Source organism: Colobus angolensis, unplaced genomic scaffold (assembly GCF_000951035.1).
Source record: "Colobus angolensis palliatus isolate OR3802 unplaced genomic scaffold, Cang.pa_1.0 Scaffold303, whole genome shotgun sequence".
In the NCBI taxonomy this organism is placed as follows: Eukaryota; Metazoa; Chordata; class Mammalia; order Primates; family Cercopithecidae; genus Colobus; species Colobus angolensis.
In genome coordinates this window covers 746,322-757,488 of record NW_012116300.1, presented here as the reverse complement: position 1 = coordinate 757,488, position 11,167 = coordinate 746,322, and the positions used below count along the sequence as shown (strand labels likewise).

The following is an 11,167-nucleotide window of genomic DNA, read 5'->3' as shown; positions in this document are numbered from 1 at the left end:
CTACCACGCCCTGCTAATTTTTGTATTTTTAGTAGGGACGGGGTTTCTCCATATTGGCCAGGCTGGTCTGGAACTTCTAACCTCAGGTTATTCGCCCACCTCAGCCCCCCAAAATGTTGGGATTACAGGCTTGAGCCACTGCGCCCGGCCAATCATCCCCATTTTATAGATAAGGAAACTGAGGATTCGGCAGTGTGAGCGCAGGGCTTTCTGAACCTGGAGGCCAGGAAGCTTTCCCTAGCCTTGTTTCTTCCTCACCTCAGCTCTGGTCCCAGAACGTGTGGGACTGAAGAAGTCGCCTCCTTCCCCTTGCAGGTTTGGGGCTCAAAGGCCAAAATGAGAAGTCCCGGCTGGAGGAGGTGGTGCCGGTGCTGCCGGGCCATACAGGCAGCGACGTGACTGTATCCTGGAGCCCGGAGGAGGCTGAGGCCTGGGAGAGTGAGAACCGGCCGAGGGCGGCCCTGGGCCCAGTGATGGGTGCGCGACGGGGGCGGCCACCCACTCGCCGGCGCCAGTTCCGGGACCTGGCAGCCGAGAAGCCACACAGCTGCGGGCAGTGTGGAAAGCGCTTCCGCTGGGGCTCGGACCTGGCGCGGCACCAGCGCACGCACACGGGCGAGAAGCCGCACAAGTGCCCCGAGTGCGACAAGAGCTTCCGCAGCTCCTCGGACCTGGTGCGCCACCAAGGCGTGCACACGGGCGAGAAGCCCTTCTCCTGTTCCGAGTGCGGCAAGAGCTTCAGCCGCAGCGCCTACCTGGCTGACCACCAGCGCATCCACACGGGCGAGAAGCCTTTCGGCTGCAGCGACTGCGGCAAGAGCTTCTCGCTGCGCTCCTACCTGCTGGACCATCGGCGCGTGCACACCGGTGAGCGCCCCTTCGGCTGCGGAGAGTGCGATAAGAGCTTCAAGCAGCGCGCGCACCTCATCGCGCATCAGAGCCTGCACGCCAAGATGGCCCAGCCCGTGGGGTGAGCAGCCAGCTCGGCCTGAAACTTGGGGGAGGCCCAGCCACGGCACATCCTACTTCATTCACCACTGGGACTCTCCTTCTATTTGTGGCCACCTCCTGGGCTATCCGAGGGACCCCAGGGTACCCCACACTCGGAGCTCGCCTGCCCTGCTCGGCTCTGAGGACTCGCCCAGCACTCAAAGGGAACGGAAGCCCCCCTCCCGTCCCCTGATCTTGTCGTCTTTCCCCCTCTGCGCCTAGCGTTTCTCTTCCCCTCTAGTTTCTGGAGCCCAACACATTCCTGACAGGGCAGCAGGGTGGCGAGGACTCAGGTCTAGGTCCCTTTCCAGAAGCCCCCGAGCCTCATTTGACTGTGTGGCTCTTTGGTCCCCACCCTCTGGGGTGGGTCCATGAGTCAGGCCTCTGCCCTGCCAACCTGTGCCTTTCAGTGGGCATGGAGAACTGGGCATTGGCCCCCAGGGGGTTGCTGGCCTTTGGGAGGGACAGTCAGCCCACACCTGTGGGACCACGGGTCTTAGGGCGCAGGGGCTTTCTGGTCCCCACCCACTCCCGTTTCCAAGCCATGACCACTCTGGCCTGTCCTGGCCACACGGACTCGGCCTGCCTTTGCCCTCGGTCTACTTGCCCTAGCATGAGGCTCTGAGAGCCACTTGCCCACCAGTCTGGTGAGGATAATGGTGGCTCCAGCGACAGGAGGCCAACCCTGGAGACCAAGAACAGGGTGCCTGGCTGCCGTCTGCTCCTCCAGAGGTGCGGCTGCACCATACTTAGCACTAGCATTCTATCAGCACTAGCATCCCACGCCATCGGCACTGGTACCCCACTCCATCGGCATTAATGTCCCGCTCCATCGACACTGGTGCCCACTCCATCGGCACTGGCGCCCCACTCCATCCGCATTAATGCCCCACTCCATCGACACTGGCACCCGCTCCATTGGCACTGGCGCCTATTCCATCCCCCGCTCCATCGGCACTGGCGCCCCGCTCCATCGGCACTAACGCCCCACTCGGCGCCCCACTCCATCAGCACTAATGCCCCACTCCATCGGCACTGTCGCCCCAATCCATTGTCACTAACGTCCAGCTCTATTGGCACTAACACCTCGCTCCATCATCACTACGTCCAACTCCATCGGCACTGGCGCCCCTCTCCATCGGCACTGGTGCCGGGTTCCATCGTCACTAACGTCCAGCTCCACCAGCACTGGTGCCCCACTTCATGGGCACTTTGCTGCTGCCTCCTGAGCACTGCCTTCCATGAACAGGGACAGACCAGAGGCCCTGCAAGGACTCGGCCCCACGGGCCTCCAAAGGGCAACAGAAGAGTATTAATAAACGTGAAAACTTCCCTCCAGGGTGTTCTGTTCTTTTGGTGTCTGGAGTGTGGGGAAACCTGGAATATAAACCCCTTGTCCTGGCCTTGTGTCCTGGTGGCACATTCTGCTGCACTGTCACCAAGGGGAGCCACATCCTTGGCATCCAGTTTGGCTGGGCCCCAACGGGCAGCCGTGTCCCCTGGGACTCTTGTTCCCATGTGTCAGCCAGTGCCTGCCCTGCTCTGGGGGCACCATCTGTGCCCTAGCAGAACAGGGAGCTGAGCAGGACTCAGGGTCTTCACCAGGGCACTCCTCTCTCACAACTGTGAAAGGAAGAAGGGCCCAGAGACGCTGCTTGGTCAGTGGTGGGACCCTCTTGCTGCGCGTTGGGGATCCGCAACTCAAGGCTGCCCCAGACTGAGTCCCTTAGAGGAGGGACTGACAGTGGGCCTGCCCTTCCCACCAGCCCCTGACATCCAACTTCTCCCTACCAGGAGCCCCAGGCCGGGGCCCACCACGAGCTGGCGGGTGTGTGGTCAGAACTAGTGATAACCCAGGCACGACCCCTCCTTCCACCCGTGCTGGTTCCATCTCTTTCAGCTGCTGGTGGCCTCAGGGCCCCTGGCTGAGGGGAGGCAGGGGCCAGTAGACGCTCTGGTCCCTTGGTAACAGGTGTGCATGTGCCAGCCCTCTCTGCCCCCAGGCCTTTCTCAGCCAACCTCCCATGCACACATCATCCTGTGGTGGCTGCCATGGTTTGCCGTAAGAAGCAAGGGAGGTCTCGCTGTGGACAGGACTGATTCCAGTTGGTGATTTTTACCTCTGGGGGCCTGGTGTTGTGTGCATGCGTGTGGTGGGTGGCCAGAAAGGTACAAGGACTTCTTGGTGGTGGTGGCTGGCTCCAAAGGGAGACACTCAGGTGTAACGAGATCAGATAAGCACGTAGGCCAGGAGCTAAGAATAGGATTGAGCACAAGTTCCTGGCTCAGGTAGGGGCACATCAGTGCCAGCAAAGAAGTCACTGGCAGAAGCCAGAGAATGTAGCCTGAGCTGGGAGAGCGGGGCCAGGACCCAGGGTTCCAGGGAAGGGGCAAAGTCCAGCTCAGCTCATAAGCAGAGCTGATAGCAGTCATTAGGGGAGAGGGCAAGGGTTAGGACCCAGGGCACTGAAAGCCCAGGGCCAGGAGGCGAGCTTCGTGCTTGGTGCTTGGAGGAAGCCCCGCCTGGCCCTATGGCCTTTCTGGTGGCTGGGACCCTGCGGGTGGCCACGCAGATGGCAGACACTCGAGACAGCCTGGGGAGAAAGGTAGCAGGCGGCACCACCTGGCCCAGCTGCTCCTGCCTCCCAGCTGAGCCCCAGCCCAGCCCAGCCTAGTTCTGGCCTTACCTCCCCAGGGGAAGTACGACGTCCGGGGTCCAAAGGCAGCCCTGATGCTCATCAGCCCTGGGGTGGTGGCCGCTGCAGTCACTGCCCTGGAGGACGTGTTCCAGGCCCTGGGCTTTGACAGCTGGGAGAGGAGGCAGGTCCCGGTCCAGGTGAGCCTCTGCCTCTTACCTCCACCCTCAGGCCCAGCACCGAGCCCTTCCCCACTCTCCCCTGACCCAGATTCTCCTCCCCACCCCAAACCTCCCCGGACTCAAGCCGGTCTCACTTTGGCCCCTAGGGCTTCCTCGAGAAGCTGGCTGGGTTCCGGGAGCGGCTGGATGCCCACAGGTGCCCTGTGGGGTGTGCCTTAGTGGCCCCCAGAGGGCAGCTGAGGAAGCCACAGCAGTTGGTCCGGGAGCTAAGTGGCTGCAGGGCCCTGCGGGGCTGCCCCAAAGTCTTCCTGCTGCTCTCGAGTGGCCCTGGGTGTGAGTGAGCTGGCTCGGGATCCAGGGGCTGGGCAGGGACCCAGGAGCAGAGCCTCGGGCCTCAGTCCAGGCCAACGCACTGCTTCTCCACTCAGCTGCCCTGGAGTCCGGAGCCTTCCTTGCTGGCCTGAGAGAGCTCTGTGGCCGCTCTCCTCACTGGTCCCTGGTGCAGCTGCTGACGGAGGTGGGGACGCTGGAGGGGGAGGCCCAGGGAAGTGGGGCTGGTTCTGCTGTCTCTGCTAGTTCTGCTGTGCCCCCCTGAGTCAGTTACAGTTAGATTCATTCACGTGTATCCTCCCTCCGATTCATTCTACAAACCTTTATTGTCTATAGAAGTGGTATCAGCCCCTCACCCCCAACTCGGGACCCCCGACAACTCACTCAGGATCCCCCGACACTCCAGATCCCTCCCAACTCCATGCCCTGGCCCAAGCGGTTCCCTCTGCCTGCCACGCCCTCCTGTTGTCCCAGGAGCCCTGCACAGTCCTCTACAGGCTGCCAGCGATGCCCTTCCTTGCATCCATGCGTGCACTTCAGACTGCCCCTTTCCACACCAGGCAGTGATTATCCGCCCTGTTAGATCACAGGACCCTGGAGGCTGGGACTGGGAATGATTCAAGTCTGGTATCCAGGGCTGAAGGTCTCACTATGCAGTTGGGTGGCCCCTGGGCAGCCCTGGAGGTGAGGGGGCCCCAGCCGTCCTCCACAGATCGCCCAGCAGGGTAGTGCCCACCCCGTGAGCCTTCCCAACAGGCCCTGCCCTACTCTAGGGAACATCCCCACCTCTATGCGCACTGATCCTGGGGCAGGGGTTAATGGTGTGGCCAGTGTCCGTTCGAGACCATCCACGCCGAGGTAAGTCCATAACCTTGAGCCTGAACTGGAGCCTGGGTCTTGCTTGAGGCCATCCTGCCTGTCTGTCCTTTGCCGGCCTCCTCCTCTCTGCATTCTAGCAGGTGACCCTAGAGAGGCTATAGAAGCCACAAGCCTGGCTGAGTCTTTTCTCGGCCCCATCCTCAGCTCTTCCGCAAGGTGACTGAAGAGTCCACAGGCGGCACCTGCTGCCCTGTCCTTCGGAGCTCCTTGCGGGGGGCGCTGTGCCTGGGAGGCGTGGAGCCCTGGAGGCCTGAGGTGAGGGGGACAGGGCAGGGGTCCAATCACATGGCCACAGTTTCCAGTGGGACAGAAGCTTAGGGAGACCCAGGCCGGGGAGGCCAGGAGCTGGAGTCCTCTCAGGCCACTTTAGATGCGTCTTAACCCTCTCTGCAGCTGGCCCCCGGTCCCAACACACAGTATGACCTGTCCAAGACCAGGGCTGCCCTCCTCCTGGCTGTGATCCAAGGCCGGCCTGGGGCCCAGCATGACGTGGAGGTGCCGGGGGGCCTATGCCGGGCCCTGGGCTTTGAGACCACCGTGAGAACGGACCCTACAGCCCAGGTGAGGGGAAACCGAGAACTGACGCTGCTGCTCTGAAGGAAGACCCCTCCCTAGGAACCTGGGGCCTCTCTCCTGGGCCTCTCTCCATCACTGGCAGGAAGTGCACCACACGTCTAGCCTCTGTCCTCCCTGCGGCCTGCGTCGGGCCTGTCACTTCCCTGCCTCTAGAAGCCTGGTCTCCAGGGTCTCCAAGGCCTCCCTCATTGGCTGGTTCTCTGCCCCCCCACCCCCTCCCCAGCTTAAAGCTTTGGCTCCAAGTCTTGGTTTCCCTCTTGGCTCCCAGCAGCCCACTCCGCTCTCCTCACACCTCTCAACTTCTCGGTGCAGCTTCCCCACCAGGGCAGGAGGAGAACTGGCTCCAGGAAGCTGGGTCTCTGTCACCTCTAAAGAGGCCATGCCAAGGCCTTGCAGGAGAGAGTTAGAAAAGGGCTGCTGGCCGGGCGCAGTGGCTCACGCCTGGAATCGCAGCACTTTGGGAGGCCAAGGCGGGTGGATCACTTGAGGTTAGGAGTTTGAGACCAGCCTGACCACCACGGTGAAACCTTGTCTCTACTATAAAGACAAAATTAGTAGGGCATGGTGCTGCACGCCTGTAATCCCAGCTACTTGGGAGGCTGATGCAGGAGAATGGCTTGAACCCAGGAGGCAGAGGTTGCAGTGAGCTGAGATTATGCCACTACACTACAGCCTGGGTGACACAGCAAGACTCTGTCTCAAAAAACAAAAACAGGCCAGGCGCAGTGGCTCACGCCTGTAATCCCAGCACTTTGGGAGACCGAGGCAAGCAGATCATGACATCAGAAGATCGAGAGCATTCTGGCTAACACGGTGAAACCTCATCTCTACTGAAAATACAAAACATTAGACAGGTGTGGTGGCATGCACCTGTAGTCCCAGCTACTCAGGAGGCTGAGGCAGGAGAATCGTGTGAACCCAGGAGGCGGATATAGCAGTGAGCCGAGATGGCACCACTGCACTCCAGCCTGGGTGACAGAGCAAGACTCCATCTCAAAAAAAAAAAAAAAGAGGGCTTCCTCCCCCTGGGTCTGTGAGCGGCAGGTGGTGGGAGGCCAGGTGGGTAGGGTCTGGGAAACCTTCTCAGCCTGGCAGAGGGCAGCCAGGGGCTGGGGAGGTGGTGGCTTTGGCCCAGGCCTCAACATTGTTCCCACCCAGGCTTTCCAGGAGGAGCTGGCCCAGTTCCAGAAGCAACTGGACACCTGCAGGGGCCCTGTGAGCTGTGTCCTTGTGGCCCTGATGGCCCATGGGGGACCACGGGGTCAGCTGCTGGGGGCTGACGGGCAAGAGGTACAGCCCGAGGCACTGATGCAGGAGCTGAGCCGCTGCCGGGTGCTGTGGGGCCGCCCCAAGGTCTTCCTGCTACAGGCCTGCCGTGGGGGTGAGTGGCCCAGCCTCCTGCCCTCACTTCTCGGCCAGACTTTGTCCCAAGGACTCACTGTTTACCTCCTCCAGGGAGCCTGAATAGCCGCCCTTCCCTGCCCCCCTCCTGTCCTCTCCTGGAGGTCAAGTCCACGACCTTGAACCCTTAACTCTCAACACTTGTCATTCAGAGCTCTGAATGTCTCCAGTCTGGCAAGCCTGCCCTGGAGCTCTGGAGTTGGGTTCTCACCTTGACCCCACGTTCACACGAGACCCCTGAGCACCCCCAGGTATCCCCAGAGTGAGACTGTCTGCCTCTCCCCACCCTCTTCAGGAAACAGGGATGCTGGTGCGGGGCCCACAGCTCTCCCCTGGTACTGGAGCTGGCTGCGGGCACCTCCATCTGTTCCCTCCCATGCAGATGTCCTGCAGATCTATGCTGAGGCCCAAGGTGGGTTCTGCCTTCCTTCCAGGGCCTGGGTTTGGGAAGGGCTGGTGGTGGGGACCGTCCAGAGAGCGTCTCCAGGGCTCTAAGCTGGGGTATGGCTGCCGCCTGCATCCTCTGTTTGCCAAGACAATGGGAAGAAAAAAGTCTTCCCTAACTGCAAGGGCCTTTGGGAAATGGGAACTTCTTCCCCTGTTGGAGCCTGAAAAGAACCCTGGAGTCGGCAAGCTCAAATAGCTTTTCTGAGGTCACAGCTGGTAAGCGGCTGGGCCGAGCTTTGAACTTCCGTTTGTCTTTCCTGCCCTGAGCTCTTTCCACCTCCCTGGGCTGCCCTTAAGCCACAGATTGGGAGCTCCTGGAGCTGATGGAGTTCCACAATGTTGATCACTGGAATTGATTCCTCTTGCAGGCAGCTCCTGCAGGGGCGTCCCTCCAGGGAGGTCTGACCAAGCAGACATCCTGACGGTCTACTCAGCCGCCGAGGGTAAGGAGATGGGTCATCGGGAAGCCCGTGGTTACACAGGGCCCAACTTCCTGGCCTACGATCTAGAGTAGCCTTCGGGGCAGCGTGGGCTTAGGGTTGTGGCACAGAGATGCCAGCCCAGCTGTGGTCCAGCCACGTTCCCTACATGGGTTATGATGTGTAGTAACAGCAGTGATGGTGAGTGCTGTGAGGTGCCGCTGTGCCAACCACTGTGTGTGCAGGTTTCCTCGAGGCTGTGACTTCCACGACGCGGGGGAGCTCTGCCTGCCCCGAGGCCCTGGTCAGTGTCTGGGACATAGTAGGTGCATAGTAAATGTGTGTTCAGTAGTGAATCTCTCCATAGGCTCACCTCTGCAAATATCTAGCAACAACTTGTTCCAGATGCAAGAAGTCCCTGCTCCCTGTCCTGTTCTCTTGCCTGATTCCTGGGTCCTGCCTGCTTGTACCCCACCTTCCACCAACAGTAGGACCCCTGGAATTGGAAGGCAGAGGGTTGGGGCCCTGGTCCCCTGACCTAGGCTATGTGGCCTATCGCGATGACAAGGGCTCAGACTTTATCCAGACACTGGTGGAGGTCCTCAGAGCCAACCCCGGGAGAGACCTTCTGGAGCTGCTGACTGAGGTGTGTTGGGGGGTTCCGGGGTGACAAGGGGCAAGGAGCTGGGTTTGCCCTTCTCCCTAGCCCTGGTATTCTGATCACCTCCTATGAACTCCATTGGCGAAGGAGGGATCCTCTGCCCTCGATACTACAAGATAACCAAACACAGGATGCCCGACGCTGCACAGATGCCATCCACAGCAGTTCTTAGTCACACCTACTGCAGTCGAGTGGGGAGGAGGACGCTGCATGCCATGCGGGGCCACCTGGGCTTGTGCTCAGAGCAGGGTGAACCTGCAGGGCCAGGGGGAAGCTGGCTTTGTAGTGACAAGAGAGTGAGATGCCCCCTGGTTCTCACAGGCAGATGTGGTTGGTTGGTTTGAGTATTTCCAACGCCTGTCAGGGGGCTGAAGTCCATTAGGGTGCGGACCAGGTGCGGTGCAGCTGGTCTGCTGAGAGGGGACCTACGGGGTGGGAGCCTGTCGTGCTGGGGGGGGACATGTCCGGCCAGAGCAGAGGAATTCACTGTTAGTCCTCTGGAGCTCTGTGAGCCTCAGAGATGTCCAGGCAGCCCTTGAAATTTTAGGCCTTGCAATGCACCAGGCCAGGAGCTCTCCCTTGGGGCAGGCTGAGCCCCGGAGGGCTGTAGCCCCAGGCACAGGCTGGGTGTGGTCCTCAGGTCAACAGGCGGGTGTGTGACCAGGACGTGCTGGGCCCCGACTGCGATGAACTCCGCAAAGCCTGCCTGGAGATCCGCAGCTCGCTCCGGCACCGGCTCTGCCTCCAGCCCTGAGGGCGCCGCGGCCACCCGGGGGCTGCTGAGACGGTGGCAGGACTCCAGCGCCATTCTTGCCTCCATCCACCCCCCAACCCCCGGTTTCCTCATCCGAGAGCGAGGCGTGGCAGGGTGGGGGTAGCCGTGCAATAAATATCTGCTGCGAACAGTGCGTGTTCTCGAAGACGTGTGAAATAAGTGAGATAATGTGTGTAAAGCGCCTGGCACTGCATATGAACGCAATAGCGTCCATGGGAACTGAGCTGGGGCCTGTGCCCAGGTTCCGGGACTCAGGAACCCAACATGGGCTGGACTGGGCTGGGCTGGGTTGGCAGTTCGGTTATGGGAGCATCCAAGGGGAGAGGGGTCCCAGGAAGAGGACGCATCTCCCTCTCCCAGCCATGTCCCTGTGCATGCGCGCCCCACCTCCACCCCGCGCTGGGCCATAGAAACGCAGGAGACACGGCCTCCGCTTTCCAGGCGGCCAGAATAAAGTCTGGGGCCAAAAGCCTTTGAAACACACCTTTGCAGGTTCACCGGTGATGGAGCAAGCACAGGGGCTGGGGAAGCAGCTTGCAGCCCCTGACCCAAAGCGGCGGGAGGCACATGGAGGAAAGAGCTCCCAAATGGCGTCTCGGAGGGGCCTGCTGCTGGGAGGGTGGGGTCGGGCGGGCTCGCCAGGGCTCGAACTCACAGCTCTGGGCCCATGGCGGCAGTTTCCGCCCAGCAGCCTCAGCGGCCGGGCGCGGTGGCCGAGCTCGGAGTCTCGCCCACCGCGAGGCCCGGAAGGACGGGCCTCCCCTCGCTCTAAGCATGCGCGTTAAAGCCACAGCATAGGCTCTAGAACGCTTTATGAGAAAAGCTGGGGCGGTTGTGGCCGCAGGGCCGCGTGGCCTAATGGATAAGGCGTCTGATTCCGGATCAGAAGATTGAGGGTTCGAGTCCCTTCGTGGTCGTTGCTAGGTTAACCTTTTCTTCTCCTGGGACTGCACCGTGTGCGACAAGTACCCTCGAACTGAGTGAGCCGGTCAGTCGCCCCGTACCACCCAAGGAACACTCGGACCTCGACCTGCTCCTGCAGTCGCGCAACAAAGGAGCTAGGGCCAGAATAGCAGAGAGGGCGACCCAAGATAGCTCCGGCAGGGCCTTGGGGGACTGCGGAGCTTGAAGCCAGAGAACGCGAGTCCTGGTAGCTGGTAGGGGATTGACTTCACAAATTAAAGCTGAAGTGATGGAAACCGTGACAGACGCGGGGCTGGGATTGCTTGCGGTGAGGAGTTGCCCCATGGGGTCAAAGGACATGTGTAGTTTTTTGTTTTGTTTTGTTTTGGAGATGGAGTTTCGCCCTGGTTGCCCAGGCTGGAGTGCAATGGCGTGATCTCCGCTCACTGAAACTTTCGCCTCCCAGGTTCAAGCGATTCTCCTGCCTCAGCCTTCCGAATAGCTGGAATCACAGGCATGCACCATCACGCCCGGCTAATTTTTGTGTTTTTAGTTGGGGGGGGGGGGGTTTCTCCATGTTGGCCAGGCTGGTCTCGAACTCCTCAGGTGATCCGCCTGCCTCTGTCTCCCAAAGTGCTGGGATTACAGGCGTGAGCCCGCACCCGGCTACATGCGTAGTTTAATTGATTATTGTAATGAAAAACTTTGCATCCTCTATCAACTGATCATGGGGTAGCAAAGTGAAAAAGAAAACAATCATAAATACCGGTGATGAACCGGGCGCGGTGGCTCAACGCCTCTAATCCCAGCTCTTTGGGAGACCAACGCGCAGATCATGACGTCAGGAGTTCGAGACCAGCCTGACTCACAAGATAAAACTCCGTCTCGGCCGGACGCGGTGGCTCAAGCCTGTAATCCCAGCACTTTGGGAGGCCCAGACGGGCGGATCACGAGGTCAGGAGATCGAG

The 11,167-nt window shown here is 60.6% G+C and overlaps 2 protein-coding genes and 1 non-coding gene across 4 annotated transcripts in view; all 3 read left to right on the top strand.

Annotated features, from left to right (window-relative positions):
- ZNF213 (zinc finger protein 213) overlaps positions 1–1,878 on the top strand; it is a 10,889-nt gene extending 9,011 nt beyond the window's left edge. For both annotated transcript variants that reach the window (XM_011950212.1, XM_011950213.1), the window contains exon 6: positions 316–1,878. In XM_011950212.1, the coding sequence (XP_011805602.1) occupies positions 316–974 (659 nt within the window). In that variant the 3' untranslated portion in view covers positions 975–1,878. The remainder of the gene's footprint in view (positions 1–315) is intronic.
- A 1,872-nt stretch (positions 1,879–3,750) lies between these two features.
- Positions 3,751–9,429, top strand: LOC105517618 (putative caspase-16). The gene is made up of 10 exons (XM_011950207.1): positions 3,751–3,826; positions 3,955–4,141; positions 4,237–4,325; positions 5,162–5,272; positions 5,411–5,578; positions 6,752–6,974; positions 7,290–7,406; positions 7,810–7,884; positions 8,403–8,506; positions 9,162–9,429. Exons 6-10 carry the CDS (start codon positions 6,833–6,835, stop codon positions 9,273–9,275), a joined length of 552 nt encoding a protein of 183 aa, XP_011805597.1. The 5' UTR covers positions 3,751–3,826; positions 3,955–4,141; positions 4,237–4,325; positions 5,162–5,272; positions 5,411–5,578; positions 6,752–6,832; the 3' UTR covers positions 9,276–9,429.
- A 711-nt stretch (positions 9,430–10,140) lies between these two features.
- On the top strand, positions 10,141–10,213 carry TRNAR-CCG. Its single transcript has one exon. It is a non-coding gene; the product is annotated as a tRNA-Arg (tRNA).
- The last annotated feature ends 954 nt before the right edge of the window (positions 10,214–11,167 follow it).